The 17,984-nt window shown below is 38.7% G+C and overlaps 1 protein-coding gene across 7 annotated transcripts in view; it reads left to right on the top strand.

Annotated features, from left to right (window-relative positions):
• The window catches only part of BRD1 (bromodomain containing 1), a 156,949-nt gene that overhangs the window by 113,664 nt on the left and 25,301 nt on the right, over nt 1–17,984 (top strand). The window contains exon 9 of one of the 7 annotated variants that reach the window (XM_045030590.1): nt 16,246–16,467. The exons of the other annotated variants lie outside the window; for them this stretch is intronic. Within the exon in view, the coding sequence (XP_044886525.1) occupies nt 16,246–16,262 (17 nt within the window). The 3' untranslated portion in view covers nt 16,263–16,467. Of the gene's footprint in view, nt 1–16,245; nt 16,468–17,984 lie in introns of those variants that run through there. 7 annotated transcript variants of the gene reach the window in all.

Below are 17,984 nucleotides of genomic sequence, written 5' to 3'. Positions count from 1 at the left end.
GAATTAAAAATAAATACTCTTTGAAATTTAATTTATTTTCTTTTTTCTAAAGATGGCCATTGTTGTGAAATAAGAGCTTTTTTTAGAAAGTCTGATATGAAATTCAGCCATTTAAATCCTTAGGGGAGTTGGCTGGAAACAAGAATTCCTGTTCCACAGGAAATTCTGAAATAAAAAAAAAATTATTTCAGAACTGAACAAAAAGTAAATTTCCAGCATAATGGGAATTCCAAATTTTCATTTTAAAAACAGTCGAAATGGCATATAATTTTAACTTTTTCTAAAAGTTTCCAAGGCTCCCTGAGCTGAATACAGTCCTAGCAGACCCTGAGGTGGGAAGCCTAGGAGCCAAGCAACTTGGAAACCCTGAGAGCCCCTGCTCTGGGCCAGCCCACCTGCTGAGATGACAGGGAGCTAGAGATCCTGGTACTCCGAAGAGCTTGGGAGACTGGTCCACCGAGGAACCAGGCAAGCAAGCTGGCAGGAAGTCAGGCAGGTTTCTAATAAAAATGTTTATTTTGTATGAATTTGTATTTTCCAACAGAAAAGCATTCCTTCTGAAATTTTCCAGCCAGCTCTGGTGTTTAGTTATCATAGATTTCAGAGTAGCAGCTGTGTTAGTCTGTATCCGCAAAAAGAACAGGAGTACTTGTGGCATCATAGAATATCAGGGTTGGATGGGTCCTCAGGAGGTCATCTAGTTCAACCCCCGGCTCAAACAGGACTGTCATAGGTTTATTCCCCACTTTGAACTTTAGCGTTCACAAGATGGGGACCTGCATAGGCTCCTCTAAACTAAAATCCTCGTTTAGATCTGGTAAAGCTGCCACCAACTAGAAATTCCAGTGTCTAGTACACTCCCTATTCCCCCAAACTTTCCCTGGGGAACACAGATCCCAACTTCCTTGGATCTTAACACAAAGGGAAATAATCCATTCCCCCCACCTTCTTCCCCCTCCCCTTGTCCTTGGGAGAGATACCTTGATTCAAACTCCTTGAATCAAACAAAGAGGGATTCACTTTTCCCCTTCCCCTTCCCCTGAAAATCCAAACAAGGGAAGAAATCAATCAAGTTCTAAAAAGAAAAGATTTTATTAAAGAAAGTGTACTTTTTTTTTTCTATCTCTGTATTACCAGGATGCAAAAATACAGGGTCTAACTTATAAACCTGGAGAGGCTCCCCCCCCCCTTTCTCAGAATAATCAAAGTAACAGCAAACAGAAATACAGATATTTCTTCAGCAAACACACAATTGCAAATGTAGAAATCAATTATAAGACTGAACCGCCTTCTAATACTCACTATACTGAATAGAAGAAAATACTTCAGGAAACCTTGGAGAACTTGAAGAATATGTCTGGCCTCTCTTAAATCCAAAGAGAGAGCGGCAATCCAAACAAAGGACACAGACAAAGCCTTCCCTCCACAGAGATTTGAAATTATCTTGTCCCTTGATTGGTACTCTGGTCAGGTGTTCCTCAGGTTACTGAGCTTGTTAACCCTTTACAGGTAAAAGAGAGCTTAACCCTTACTATCTGTTTATGACAAGGACCAATCCCCAACTGGCTAAAAACAAAGTTAGTTATGGCTAAAAACAAAACATTTCTATTAGTTTTTTTCAAAGTGGCTTGGTTCCCCTGGGCAAAAGGACCAATTTGCAAGAAAGCAAAAAAAAAACAAAAAACAGACTTATGCTCAATAATTTCTTGTTTGCTTTGTCCTCTAATGCCTTTTTGAAGTTTTAGGTGAAGCAAAACTTGTTTATCAAAATTGATTTATTTAAAACAGTGAAAATGTATAGTACTTAGTAAATATGGAAGAAAAAAAGTTAACTTTTTATGTCAAACAATATGTTCAATGGCATTTATGATCAGTTATGCTCCTGTGGTATTTATTTCATTTTTAAAGATTCTTAGTAGTAGGCAGTATTTTTATCTTTTAATTAATACATTTTTTTTGTTTCTTGATTTAAATTACTAAAGTAATAAGATGAAAGCAGCATAAATGAGGGGAATTCTGTGTACCGATACGCGAATGTGTAGATAGTTTTCGATTTTTGTTTGAAGGCTTGCGAAATACATGTATACATAAATAAGTATACAGCCTTACATTTAAAAAAATGTTCTCATTATAGTTCTTTAACTCCTTTACCTTTTTGAAAATATTTTCTAAGGTAGATTATTTTTCAAGACTTGTTAATTATTGACCCTCTGAAAATTTACTAGAGTTGAGTTATATTTTCTTAAATCATTGTAACTTAAATAATTTTGTAATGATAAGAAATATTTCATGTCTCTTGATGCTGCAGGTTGTGGTGATCCTCTAGATTTTCAAGCATTACTGGAATTTTTTGCCCCTGTTATCCACTTATGTCTTCCTTTTTTTTGAGCTAAATTTAGTTTTATGGTAAGTAGTAAAATACTGTGGGCATCTAGGTGAATTGAGCTGTGCTATTTAATTGCTATTTATTATTTTGTAGAGCAAATGGAATATAAAGAGTGAATTGAGAATTGCCCTGTTCCTGTGAAGGTATACAAGCCAGTGAATTGTGGAGGTGAATATAATGCTCATGAAATGGGGGTATGCTGTCACATCTTGATCCCAAATAACTGCATTTTCAAGACCCAGGGCTGCCCATAGCATGAGGTGAACTGAAGTGGCCACCTCAGGTGCCAGACTGTGAGGGGTCTCTAGGACCCAGAGTGTAGAAAATTGTGTCTGCTGCTGGTGCATATGTATTCTCTCTGCTCTAGATGCACAGAGATGGTGGAGTGCTGTGCTGGAGGAAAGGAGGGCACAAGAGACATAGGCAGGCAGGAGAAAAGGTGAGAGGGAATAACAGAAAGCAGCAGGATCTGCAGGGGGAGAGAGGAGGAGGAGCCTCTTATGTACCTCTGTAGTACCCCCAGGAGCCTGGACTGATTAACACCAGCTTCTCAGGGAGCTTCCTGTTTCCTACTGCTTCCCTGAACCCACTTGAGGAAAACAGGCAGTCAACTGAAGTAGTAGGTGCCAGTTAGGCCCTTAAGGTGCTGATATCTTCCCTCACTCAGGCCCTGCTACCAGTCTGCTTATTTGTCCCCTTCAAGTGAGTGTTGAGAGCCACTATAGCTGGCACAGAACAGCAGTCATGAGTGAAAGAAGAAAATGCCCCTCTGGAGCAGCATTCAGAAAAAGAAAGCAAAGGAAGCTTTTCTATCTAAGCAGGAAGGAGCTCTCCTGAGATACATAGACACAAATGTTCATGGTGAGCCTTCCAGCCCCACTGGGGATGTGAGTGGTGAGAAGATGCCTGATCTTCCAGTTAGTCAGAGTGCAGGTGACCTGGCAGCTACTGCAGCATCCATATCTCCATCTTAAATGGATGTAACCATGCACATTCCTGAAGAAAAGTGTAGACCAGAGAAGAGTGTGGTGGAGGTGCAAGAAACAGCTGCTGCTGAGTTTAATTCCTTAAGTCTAGATGATCCAGGACTGTGGACCCGCATGAACAGTAGCCTGAGGGACTTCCTTGTACTGCATGGGCCACAGCAAGTGAAAAACTTCATGTTCCATAAAGACAATGAAAATAGAAGTTTCCATCCAATACATTACTAGCATGAAATCCCCAATGGTGACAAAGTGGAGAGGCCATGGGTTATGTACTCAAAAACCCAGAATGCTGCAAAGTGTTTTCGTTGCAGACTCTTCCAGTCTAATGTTCCAGCCACATTGGGTTCTACAGGAACAAAGGACTGGAAAATCTGGCTAGAAATCTGGCATGCCATGAGAAGGCAGCAAATCACCAGAGAGCATTCCATAGGTGGAAAGAGCTTGAGATAAGACTAAGGTTAAAGGCCACCATAGATGATCAGCATCAAGAGAAGATTGCATCAGAGTCTCTTTACTGACAAAATGTTCTGAAAAGGTTCATTGTCATTGTGAGAATGCTTGCTACCCAAAACCTAGCACTGTGTGGCACTTAAGATCAGCTGTATGTGCCAAACAATGGAAACTTCCTTAAAATTGTGGAGCTGATGGTAGAGTTTGATGCTGTACTCAGGGAGCATCTAAGAAGAGTCGCCATCCAAGAAATGTACACGCATCACTGCCTTGGAAAAACAATTCAAAATGAGATCATATAGTTCCTGGCAACAAAAGTCAAACAGAAGATTGTGGCAGATCTGAAGTCAGCAGGATATTACTCTGTTATTCTGGACTGCACACCTGACATCAGCCATATGGAACAAATGACTTTAATAGTCTGCTTTGTAACAACAGAACCTAGTGAAAATGACCCTGCAATGGTGACTGTCAGAGAGCATTTTCTAGAATTTATTGACATTGATGATACTACAGGAGGTGGTATGACACATGTGCTTCTTAAAAAGAAGGAATATACAGGAATTGCAATAGCTGACATGACAGGTCAGGGCTATGATAATAGTGCCAACATGAGAGGAAAGAACAGAGGTGTGCAGACACGGATCCGAGAGTTAAACCCTCAAGCTTTTTTTGTCCCATGCAGTTTGCATTCATTGAACTTGGTGGTCAGTGTGAGGCCGCTGAATTTTTTAATGTAATTCTAAGCATATATGTATTTTTCTCTGCATCAACTCATTGATGGCAAATTTTGAAGCAACATCTGGGAAAATCCACTCCGACACTGAAACCACTGAGTGCCACAAGATGGAAAAGTCGAGTGGAGACGATAAAGTCTATCAAACACCAAATTGGGAAGATAGATGATGCCATACTTGCCATTATGGAGGATAATGCTATGACAGGAACTGTTCGTGGGAGAACAGTGGCAGAGGGAAATTGAATCACCAGAAACATACATAACTTCAAATTTCTGTGTGGCTTAGTGTTGTGGCATGACATACTGTTTGAAATAAATGTTGTAAGGAAGAGACTCCAAGGTGTTGACCTTGATATATCTGGAGCAATGGAACAACTGGACAAAGCAAAGTCATACCTACAGTATTACCGGTCAGATGAGGGATTTCAAAATGTTCTGAAGAGTGCACAGAAGTTGGCAGAGGAACTTCACACTGAAGCTATTTTCCCACCCGTTCAAGAATACAAGAGTCACCAAAGAAGAAGACATTTTGATTACGAGGCACGGGATAATCCCATAAGAGACCCCAAACAGCAATTCAAAGTTGAATTCTTTAACCAGATGCTAGATTGTGCAATACAGTCAGTTGAAGAACCTTTCATGCAGCTCAAGGAACACAGCAGTGTATTTGGGATGTTGTATGATATTCCAAAACTCCTCACTATACGCGAAGAAGACTACACCTGCAATGCAGGGCACTAGAGACCGTGTTGACACATGATGACATGCGCGATATTGATGCGAGTGATTTCAGTGATGAACTGAAAACCCTTTCAAGATACATTTCAGCAGGATCGACTCCGAAGGCTGTTCTGGAATATATGTGCACAAATAAGATGACCACCCTCTTTCCAAATGCTTTTGTTGCTCTGCGCATACTTCTAATACTTCCTGTAACAGTTGCCAGTGGAGAACGCAGCTTCTTGAAGCTGAAGTTAATAAAAACACATCTACGCTCCACAATGACACAGGAGAGGCTGGTCGGCCTTGCAGCCATCTCAATAGAGCATGAGCTAGCCCAGACTGTAGAACTTCAGGAAGCAGTTCAAATCTTTGTAACCAATAAGGCATGGAAAATACCGCTGATTATTCAAACAGATAAAAACATCAATGTTTACTATGCAGACAAGAAAAGTTTCATTTGGTGTTTGAAAGTTAAGTGTTACTTAAAATTTTCGAACAAGGTATTTTAAGTTGTTAGTTCTCCTTTATTGGGGTAGGTAGCAGAGCAGTACCATGAGAGGAGTAGAACAGGAAGATGGCAGAGTTGTTTTGGCCCAAGCAAGGAGGCGTGGGGGCATCATTTGAGCTCCCTGCCTCAGGTGCCAAAATATTGTGGGCCGGCCCTGTCAAAACCTGTTATAAATATTTCACTTTAAATTCATAAATTGTTATACTTATCTGCAATTTCATACTTTTCAGTGCCTACTTCAAATGTATAAAGTACCAGTGATAACCAAAATCACAGTTGTGTTTGGCTTGTGTTAACTAAAGAATAATTATAGAATATATTTGCTTGCTTAAAGGTTCGATTTTTAAGAGGGGGCATGTGTGTGTTTTTACTGTAAGATCAAATACTACAAAATTGAGTGGCACTACCCATATGCATAAGGTTACTCATTTGTATATTTGCAGGATCAGGCCTGTAGATATGTGTGTGTGTAAATGTAAATGATATGGGGTGGTGGAAATAAATTCCTTCACATGTGGGGTGTGTCAAATATATAAATTATATTCAGGAAATCTTTCTATACACCTCACAAACACGTGGGGATGATATATATGTATTTATCTGGTATCAGTGGTCCTCTCACTTGTATTCTGCCCCTTAATCCATCTCCACCAGGACTAGTACCAACACAAAAACTTCTGAATAGCTTCTGAACTGCCATTTTTTATGAACAAACTGCTCAAATGTTTTTCTCCTCCATTCCCCAACTTGAAATGTGAATTTGTGTCCTTGAAAGATTATATTGTCTCTGGACCAGTGAAAGGTTTACAGCTTAATTATACAATCACAGGTGGAGATATCTGTGAGGTAAATTGTGGAGTCACGCACCTCTAATTACCTTATATTTCCTCTGTCTGTGAATTCTTCTCCTCTAAAACTTAATTCTAATATTCCAAACTTTGGATCAGCTACCGCTTTATTTTAAAAAAAGAAAAGAAAATAAAAAACAGATTCCACCAGTTTCCTTGTATTTTCTCCCTTTACCCATCGCAAAGTAAAATCACAAAATAAAATCTGAGATGGAGGAGGGGTATTATTCAATCCTAAAGCAGGAACAGGTTATATTTCCCTATTTTTTTTACCCTGCAGGGATAGAAATTTAGTTTTATAGCAATGTGAAGGGAGAATTCTCTGTGTTCAATTGGCAGGTGCACCATTTGCTTCTAACTACTCAAGATACCTTTTAAGCAATAAAAACAGGAATACTTGTGGCACCTTAGAGACTAACAAATTTTTTTATAATTGAGATGACCCATAGAAGGTGGGAGGAGAACTTAACATGGGGAAATAGATTCAGTTAGTGTAATGACCTAACTACTAATGAATCTATTTCCCCATGTTAAGTTCTCCTCACACCTTCTATGGGTCATCTCAATTATCACTTCAAAGGTTTTTTTTCTCCTGCTGATGATAGCTCATCTGAGCTGATTAGCCTCTTACAGTTGGCATGGCTACTTCCACCTTTTTATGTTCTCTGTATGTATAAATATCTTCTTTCTGTGTGTTCCATTCTATGCATCCGAAGAAGTGGGCTGTAGCCCACGAAAGCTTATGCTCAAATAAATTTGTTAGTCTCTAAGGTGCCACAAGTATTCCTGTTCTTTTTTTGGATGCAGACTAACACGGCTGCTACTCTGAAACCTTTTAAGCAATGACATTTTTATGTGTAGAAAAATTATCTAGGTCACTTTTTGGAGATGTTTTTAAATTCATTATTTATATTTTCCCTCCCATCATCTGTGTAGTAACTAGACATTGGTTTGAAGGTGGAGGGATACAAGAAATAATCCAAATACATATCATAAAATATTTGTAAAATGTTTACCTTGTGATATGTGTGCACTATAGAATACATGGTGATATGATACAAAGACTTTATTCAACACTTATTGTTGGTGTCTTTTATGGTTTCACTAAGGAATAATGTGAACTTTCTAAAATTATTACAATCAAATGCAAGCACACAGCTGAGGGCCAGGACTAATCCCAGGCCTGAAACAAACTCTTCCTTTTTCCCTCATGGCATTGAGCATATTACTGAGCGGTGAATTGCAATAAATAAATAAATGTGCTTCTCGTTTTTAAAAGAAATATTTATTACCTTAATGTAAAAAGGCCATGATTTTTTTTTAACATGAAAGTGGGAAAAGGATTTGGTGGGTTGGGGGGTTAACATTACAAATTCATGGCTTTATCTAACCTGAAGGACTTGATAATGAAAGATAAGTGAAATCATATGGAACTGAAAGCTGAGCAAAAAGGAAGGGATTTTTAATCAGTTTGTTAACAAAAAACCCACTTATGTATTTTATACCTGATGAACATTTCAGAGAATGAATATTAAGGATGCAAAACCCCCATTCTTTCAGGTGCGATAGTTTACAATAAACATCTCTTGAGACCCCTAAGGAGTTCTCCAGCCTAATGAGGGAAGACCAAAGTTTCCATTCTTATTTCTAATATATAAAAACAAAAAAAATATATTTTTAAAGTGTCCCCCTTCATTTACAATAATATAAACAAAAATAATATGGCTGAGGGTTTTTTTTTTTTAAAAATAAATTTTCTCCAGGTCATCCTTAACCTGTCTACCTCACTATTACACACTGCAGATGAGAGTGAGTTTTCTGATAAATAAGCAGTAAAATAATTTAGTTACCATGCTGCCATGGCTGCAATCATCTTTAGTGCTTGAATTAGAGCCTTGTTGGTATGAGTGTGGCAGTGCTAATAGTATGCTGTCTGTGAGGGTGCCACAGCTTTGGAACTGACTTCCCAGTATAATCCAAAACAACTCATATCAGTTGATCTTCCGGGTACACTGCAAGGCCCTTCTCTTTACACAGGCTTTTAGGGAGATGGATCAATGATGGCAATATGATGTTTATGGGAGTAGTCAGAGTAGAGTTGAGATTTTATTTTCTCTAATAGGCTGTTTTATTTTTATTAATAGGGAAACTTTTGTCTATCTTTTATGTCAATGAACTTTTAGTTACAGCAGTGGTATCGAGCCCTTGATGAATGCTGCTGCTTTTTATTAGTAATACATTGAAATAAAGAGAAGAATATAGTGTTATTCCAAAACAGAAAAATATAACTTTCAAACTCTAGTTATTTGTAAGATAAGTACACCTCTACCCCAATATAACGCGGTCGTCCGGAGCCAAAAAATCTTACCACGCTATAGGTGAGACCACGTTATATTGAACTTGCTTTGGTCCCCCTACTCCTTGTCCCCTGACCCCCCCTACCAGAGACCTCTGTCCCTAATCACCCCCAGGACCCACCCCCTACCTAACCCCCCTGCTCCCTGTCCCCTGACTGCCTCGACCCCTATCCACACCCCCCGCCCCCTGACAGGCACTCGCCGGCAGTGGCGGGAAGCGGAGCAGCCCGGCCCCAGCCGCAACGCTCTGCTTCCTGTACTCACCTGCGGCGGGAAGTGGAGCACCGCAGCTGGGAGCTGGTGGAGTGGAGTGGGCTGGGGCCGGGTGCTCCGCTTCTGCTGCTGCCAGTGAGTGCGGGGAGGTTGGGGAAAGCCCCCCCTCCCCCTGTACTCACCTGCGGCGGGAAGCAGAGCACCGCAGCCCCAGCCCACTCCACTTCCCTTGCTCTGGCCCCAGCTGTGTTGCTGGGGTGTGTGTGTGTTGGGGAAAGGTCCCTCACTCAACGGTAGCGGTGGAAGCAGAGCAGCCCGGCCCCAGCCCGCTCCACTCCACCAGCTCCCAGCCGTGGTGCTCCGCTTCCCACCGCAGGTGAGTACGGGAGGGGAGGGGGGCGCGTCCTTTCCCCAACCTCCCCGCACTCACTGGCAGCGAGAAGTGGAGCACCGCAGCTGGGAGCTGATGTGCTGATCCGCCGGAGCGCTGCTTTACTGTGTTGTATGCGAACCAGTGTTCTATCGGGTCGCGTTATATCTGGTAGAGGTGTATTTTTGAAAAAGTGAAGAATATTTGAAATTGGCTTTGAGAAGGGAAGTTAGAATAACCAAAGAGGACCATCAATTGCATACACCAACAAAAATGTTTTTGTTTTTTTTATCATAAACTGTTAGAAATATTTAACTGAAACTCGGTAAGTAAACCCATGTGCTTTATCTGTATATGGTGAGAGGATAAATTTCCATAATATTTGATAAAATGCGGCTTTTATACTGTATGTGGCTTGCTTCAGATGGCCATTTAAATTTTGGGAGCACAGAAGGTGTTTTGTACATTACCCTATACCTCAGAGATCAAATACTTTCTTAAAATAAATGCATTTTTGATGTGTGGTGTATAATAGTTGGGTATCAGTACAAACTGAAGTAAATGTAAAATGGACAGATATACGCTAGTTTCTATTTTTCTGTTCATGGTGTGGTTTTTTTCTTGCAAATTTTATACAGAAGATCTGTATAATTTTTTTAATACTTTTTGCTTTATTTTAATAACTAGAATTCATTGAAGTGTATGTTCTCTTGCAAAGCCATAACTAAAGCTCTGTGAACTCTAGAAACATTTTCTTAGTACCATTGTTAGCAACATTGGGAGCCCCAGCATAGACATGTTGCCAGATGCTGCTGGGGTTTTAGTAGTTTTTAATCATGCTCAAAGCAGATATGATCAACACGATTAAACTCTGGTGGCAACTTGTCTGTGGCAATAATTGGTTGGTCTGAATCATTGTTAACAAACATGATCCACTTTTAGAAAATGTTCCTATTATATACAGGATCTAGCCATCTTCCACTTTCAGACTGCATCAGAAGTTGTGGATCAGGCAATCTATAGGGCTCTCTTTTTTGCTTTGTCATCTTTTCAACATTTTATTTGTTTACGGCTTTTTTCATAAATGATGATTATGGATCCCTATTTGGAATAAATTTTGAACATTTTTGGCTTCCTTTCTTTTTGCCACAATGAGCTGCCACTCTTCTTGCTAGAAGCAGCCATTCTTCTGCCACAGCACATCCATCCTCACAAATTGTAGTTCTAAGATTATGATATATCTTCGTATGTCTTTATTGAGTGATATAGCTACTTCAACACACTCCTCTAAAGAACAAGAGAGTGGCTAGATGAACGCATCTATTGGACTAGCTATTGGATTAGCTTGACTTTTATTTAGGGCTCTAGAAAAGAAGAGGAAGAAAGGAACTTTACTGTTTTTTTGAGATGTTTTGGAGAGAGGGATTGAGAGTTCTCTTTGACCTGTCGGTCTCCCTGATTTTTGTCAAGCTATTAGCCTTCCTTATGTTGCATTCCCCCATAGAGACTTGTTATGTGTCCAAAAAGATTTTCATCCTCTTACTGGGAAGGAAGCATTCAAGTCTGTTGTAGAAAGTGTTGATGAAAAGGAAAAGCATATCCTCCAAACTTCCCGGTTACTACACAAGCATCTCCTTGGACAAGGATTAATTTAAATCTTACATTCAGAAACACCAGCCATTTCTCATATGGCTTGTGAAAATTATGGAATAGGAACAAGGGAAACTGTAGCCAGGCAGGACTTAAATAATTCTTTCACAAATGCCAGTACAGAAAAATGCACTTTTCAGGGCCTTTTTGTTTTGTTTCCCAGATGGATCAGAGGATCTTGGGCACTTGTTGACATTTTAAAAAATACCTAAATAAGTTTTGGAGACCTGGGCTCTGGTTTTTGGTGCCATTATTGCCTCTGCAAAAGTTACTGGAGCTCAAATCCAGTGCTGAAAGTTCAGCACCCAAAATCATGTTTAGATATATATGAAAATATTAAAGTTTATGAAAGTGCACTTCGTGGAGTTCTCCATTTCCCCACCAACATTACCAGTGGATTTGTTTGTGAGACATCTGTTGAATGTGGATGCGATGGTAAATACTGGAATTACTGAGACTTGCAATATAGAGGATATCAATATATAGTCCTCTTCCCTTCAACTTATTAGCCCATAGGCTCTTTACAAATTATTGTATGTTGTAGTTGTCTTCCTGATGTCAAAGCAATTCCATGTATACCTGTATTTTGTGTCACGTTGTCGTCACAGCTGGATCACAAGGGAAGGCTGTTGCAAGGAGTCATACTTCTCAAAGAGAGAGAAATCCACAGGCCAGTGGTAAACCAGCAGAAAGTCATCCTTATCCCATCTGAGAGAATTACTCACTTCATGGTGATTCTGGATGTGCTTTTAGGCTGAGCAGTTCTGTCCAATAGCACGTTCACGTAAATGGTTCATAGTGTGAGTTAAAATAAGAAAATGTTAGCCACATCCTTCTTGCAGTTTCTGCATTCAGTGGTCTCAGCAGGCGTAAGTGGTGCCTTGCACAAGGCTATATGGGTGGCCATATCAAAGACAATTGCATGGTAAAGCTCTCTTTGTTTTAGAAAGACCGTATGCAAAGGATGGTAAAAGATTCTGTGCTTTGGTAAAGTACAGTGTGTTGTTTGCTTTTGTATTATCCAAAGCAAATTATCACAGCCTTAAATGTGGAACAGAGTGAAGACACTGAACATTCAGGCAGGAGTCATGGATTCTGCAGAAAGTAATAGAAAGCATAAATTTTCTTGAACATAAGGTGGAGCGTACATGCTTTCCAGAGCCAACTACAAAGCTGTCATTAAGCAGTCACCATCTTCTATTTAAAACTTACAGGAAGCATCTGCATCTACTTCATTCCAGTGGGCAGAGGTATATGTAGTCTCAGTTTAAGCAGTGCATATTAAACAGAAGCATAGGCAGACTGGCTTACTTGCTGCATATTGGACAAATGGAATTTACATTAAGAGACCGTTTAGTTGGAACAGATGGATTACCCCAAAATTTAGACCTCCCATGACCACAGCTAAGAGAATAGATAAGGGAACTGAGACCCAGGAGAAACAAAAATAGTCTCAGATCTGTTCTTCTTTGTCTTGCCATTGATTCTGCTCTCAAACAGTGTGTTAAAAGGACACCATCAACTTAAAATCTATTTTCAAAATACAAGTTGAAAGTAGTTTCAGGTAGTACACCTGCCCATGAATCCCCCAGCCACAATCATGTTTGTTTTATTAAAAAATGGTTCTTTTCTCCTATGTAACTGTGAGAAATATCTTCATGAACAAAAGACAAAACTAACTACACAGAGGAAACAGTACACAAGATGCTGTCAAATGCACAAAGTAAATGTGTTGGAAAAATGTATTGCTCAGTGATAGGAGCTTCAGATATTACATGTAACATAGTAGGAAAAATATTTGCAGACAGAAGCATTTTAAAATGACCTTTTATCAGAGAACAAAATAGAATGGTCATGGATCAGTCCAGTAGTCCCAAACTGGTCTTGCAGGCTGTGCTGCCCCAAATTGGGAGAATTTTCAGTGCTGGAACCAGTATAGCTGCCAATCAGGCACACCCTTCCCGTCATACTAGCTTTAGGCAGGATAAACCTCAAAGAGAATACAGGGGCAGGAGTTAACATCCTGCTGTTATGAAGAAAGGGCCTATGCCCCAAATTGGATAAAACACATGTACTTGTGCAAAGAAAAGGATTTTGGGCCCAGGGAGATTAACATCCTGCAGATTCTTCAGCTCTTATTGGAAAGCTTCTAGTTAGGTCTGAGTGTCAATTCATTAGAAGTACAAGTAATAACATTGAGCATTGCGGTTCAGTCTGATTTTTAACACACAGTTATCCATTCATTCATGCACTAGGTGCTGATTAATTCCTGGGCAATCAAGGAATGTTTCATTTGAAAGCCCGCCACACAGTGACAAACTAACTGTGTGAACTGTAAAACCTTTAGCAAAATATTGGATCTGGGGTTACTATTCACAGAAAATCAGTACTGTGCTTTTCAGTAAGACAAGATTGCTGTATGAACTGTTTCAGATATGTACACTTTCAAAAGTTGCAGAGAAATGTCCTCTTCAACTTTTGTTCAGATTGCTACCTGAAGAAGAAACTGTGCTGGTTGCACACCTTAGGTTCATCTGCAAGCCATACGAGAGACAACTAGCTATTTTAAGGAACTAGAGTTTACTAAACCACTCCAGCCTTTTAAGCTGAAGAAATCTAAACTGCAGCTATCTGGATTACCATTCCCACCTTTGCCATACACTATGTTGGATTTGCTGTCATATTGTGACTATCTTAACGTGTGAGGTTCTCCACGATGCAGAAATTAAAAACTTTTAAAATGTGTATAGTTTTATATATTGTATATTTTTTTTCTCCCAGAAACTTGGATTTTCTTATTTATCAGTAATACAGAATTGCTGGGCATGTCTTCATAAGGGAGTAAAATTTTACTTGCCTGTTAATTAGTTTTCCTCTAGGTAACATGTCTAGCAATCAGACTTTCCCTTTTATGATGAACTTCTATTTTCCTTTGTGGAAAACAGATATTGGAGTTCTAGTTGGAAATGTTATGTTTTTAAATTAATTAAAACGACAATTCCAGAAGAATCATTCATAAGGGGAAATTGAGGATGTGAGCAAAGCAGGTCCTGTTGGACAGCTCTGAGACTGCTAGGCTCATCTAATCTAATAAAGAATTCTGGGCACTTGATATAAGGAAATATTAACAGGTAAGTCCTATTTTTCCAGCAAATGGCTCCTTTTAAAATGTGAGTATTCTGCATCAGTGCATCAAAATGGGAATATATTATGTTGGTTCTTCTCTGCAAAAACATACAGGTAGGTATAAATACACAGTTAACATGTTTTTTTTTTTAAATAAAAATGTGGAACATTTAGAATGGAAATTACCAAGGGTACAACTTAGTTTTTCTCCAGTTCTTTTTGCAGAAACCCGTACTTAATATTTGTATTTTATCATAATTCAGAAATAGGGGTCCCCATTCTGGTGTTAAATTTTCTTACACTGTTTACTTTCACTGCTTCCTGGCATAGATTATCCTAAATATTAACACCTCCTGGGTGAATCTTTTATTTTATCTGAGCCATATCTCACTGTAAAATACAAAGTAAAAACCTGCAATCTATATTGATAGATAAGTTACATTTGTATTTATTGTTGCTTGTCATAGGTCGTGCAAACTTGAGCTGACTTAAATGAACTAAAATTATAAAGTTTTTAAACTCCTCCGAGCTGTGTGTGCTTTTCATGGTTTATACTGTATGTCCCTGACATCACAAGTACTTTCTTTCTGGTTGGAGTAGTCTCCTGGAAAACCCTTTTAAAACATTCTGTATTTAAGACCCTTCTGCTTGCGTATTCTACATTTTCTGTTTCTCTTCCACCACTTTTTTCTGGAATGTTTTTGAAAGTTTTCTGTAGATGTTGTCTCCTAACTCTCTTTCTCTCTCTCTCTCTCTCTCTCTCTCTCTCATTCATTTTAATTTTGTTTGCTGTTTGAGCATAATCCTGTCCTGTGGAAGATGCAATCTGATCAGTTGATTAGTTTTCACCTAGAAGTGTGCACCTCAAAACATATTTTTTTACAGAACAATCCTGGTGAGCTAGGGACTTTTCTTACAATTTCAGAGTTACTGTAGATATAATTGGATATAGAATTAATTTTTAAGCATTCTTTCTAAGAAATATACCTAAAATAATCACTTTTTTGATCATTCAAGTTGATGTTTGCTGAGTGTATTGACTAAATTTCCCATTTAGAAACTGAAAGGATTCTGTTGTACAGTATGTAGGCTACCAGTATCGTTACATCTCAGGCTCATTCTGAGCTTTCTCTGCTTTCTTTGAACCGTAGTCAAAATTATGGGCAAAAATTGAAAATTCATTTCTTAAGCATTGTTTCTTCATCCCAGCTCTTGGGTACCCTCTTCAAGATTACAGTAACTTGCTCTGATTTGTCTGCCACCTCCGTTTGAGGTTCTCTGGACTCTGACATACTCTGAGATTCACCAGTGTGCTCTGAACTTGAGGGGTGTATTTTAGCTGTCTGCAGTGCACTCCAAGGTTTACTGATGCAAATATATTTTCTCAAACTCTGAGACTAATCTGATGAGAACTTTATGGATGTCTTCCCAGGCTGTTGCTGCAGTTTGAAAGTTATCACAGTTGTTTTCAGTAACTAGATATATTCAGATATTTGTAGACTTGGTTAGACTATTCCTTTATGTCTATAGGTATATGCATAGGCAGCATAAAACCTCTTAAAATAGGGTCATCTGTCTTCTTATTCTCATTGGAAGGAATTTAGAAAATATCAAAACCAAGTTCTTGATGAGTATCACGCTTGCAAAAATTGTTTTCTGTGCTATCAATTTCTTATGTAAGTAATTTTCTTTTTCAACAATGAGCAACTGAATCTGAGTGAAGCCTCTGTTTTAGTCTTGCCTCTTGTGAAGCTTATATTAAGTATTAGTACATGGAACATTTGTGTAGTTTTCACTGTCTCTGGACACTGTGCTGCAAGGATAGCTTATTTATTTAAAAGCTTTGTTTCCTTTCAGTGAGACTTAATGGCTTTTTCACTGTCTTCCAGGTTCTCATATTAACTAATATCATGCTGGGTATTTATCTCTTTGGAGCCTAATTATTTTCTATTATCCTCAACACGGAATGGAATTCAATTAAATGATCATTTTGGAACGCAGAAAGACAATTACATTTCAAGTAATTATTTTGGATCATGTTGGAGACACCAGCCATCCTTAAAACAAAAACAAAAAACATGAACACTGTTGGAGGAAGTCTTTGACATATATGAACCTATGCTCTTCATTCAATATATTTCCCCATCTCCGTAAGTTATAAAGTTGTACATGTTACAATATATGTGACACAAATTGGTCGCAGTATTTTTTTTACCAATCCCCAGAGTCCTTACTCAGAGAACATGCTCTCTGAGGGTTGATTGGTTAAGAATGTTCCATCTTTGCCCTCCTACCTTCCCCTCCCACCAATCGAATCTTCCTTTGAGATTGGAAATAATGCATACAAAAAAATCCCATACCTACTTTTGGTACGTTATATTTTATAGAATTATATAGACTTATTAGAAGAAGTATCTGGCTAAGAGAGGTTCTGACTTCTGGTTATCCAGTATAAGTGCACAGGTCAGGACTTGGTAGCCAGTCATTTCTAAAGCGTATGAAACTATTTTTATATAAACAGTGATGCACTGTAAGCGGCATACAGATGTACCCAGGTATAACAACACACCTTATCCTGGACTAATGCTTACATATCCATCAAGCTGTGCATAATAAGGCTTGACTTGCATTGGAAGGAAATTGGTTATGTGAATTCTGCTGGTTGCTTGTTCTTTGTGTCAGCAGAACCTCAGAATGAGATTGCAGCCTTAAATGCACAACCTTGTATGTTTTTGGTAGTATTTTGTATACTCTTAACATATATTGCCCTCCAAACTTTTGTATTTTTCCTTTCCTTGTCCCTGCCTCTGCTCTGTCGTCTTTGCATTTTACCTCTTCCTGCTTCACTGAATATGTTTAGATGTACACAGGATTCTACCTAGCTTGCAGGCAGTGTTTTATTTTTAATTGCAGCATTCATAATTACAATAGCTGAAAATTTACTTCCCTAAATGATCAACGTTGGAGAAACCCAGAAGTAACTAGTGGATTCAATTTGAATTTATTTATTTATTTCTAGTTTAAAACTGTTCTATAGTTTTGTAAATTTTTAAAATGTATTTTGAAGTATCCGTGTCATTGGTGTTTACTCTGTGATTTACATGGAAACTAATGTTGCTTATAAATTGTACTGTCTCTAGAAAGGTCTCTTATTTATTAAGAGTGGGAGCAGTAATGACCGCTTACACTTAAAATTGCTAACAGTTTGCACTTGTTTAAAACTTTCTGCAAATTTCACTTATCGGGCTGAAAAGTTTTGCATTTGGTCTTTACCTAAAAATGTTGGGGGGCGGGATTGTTTTTGTTTTCTGTTTTGTGAAAGTCAAAATGTAAAGAAATTGCATAGACTGCTTTGAATAGTTCTATAGCTGATAGAACTGGGGGTTGAAAGTTGAAGTAGTGGATGGAAATAGCTGCCGCCAAGGTGTGACTTTTCCTTGTTGCATAGAAAGCTAGTTTTAATGTGACCAAGTTATGGGCTTTTGAAAATTGAGTGCATAGCATACACAGCTGATTTAATAGACTTGTAAAATGCAAAGGAGGGCAAAACTAAGATTCCTCCAAAGCCTTTTCTTTAGTGGACTGAACTTGTAAGATGCAAATGGATTGAGAGGAGATTCCTGTGTGC

This window comes from Mauremys mutica, chromosome 1 (genome assembly GCF_020497125.1).
Source record: "Mauremys mutica isolate MM-2020 ecotype Southern chromosome 1, ASM2049712v1, whole genome shotgun sequence".
Classification (NCBI taxonomy): domain Eukaryota; kingdom Metazoa; phylum Chordata; order Testudines; family Geoemydidae; genus Mauremys; species Mauremys mutica.
Note: the sequence above shows the minus strand (reverse complement) of the source record. Positions and strands in the feature narration are given on the sequence as shown.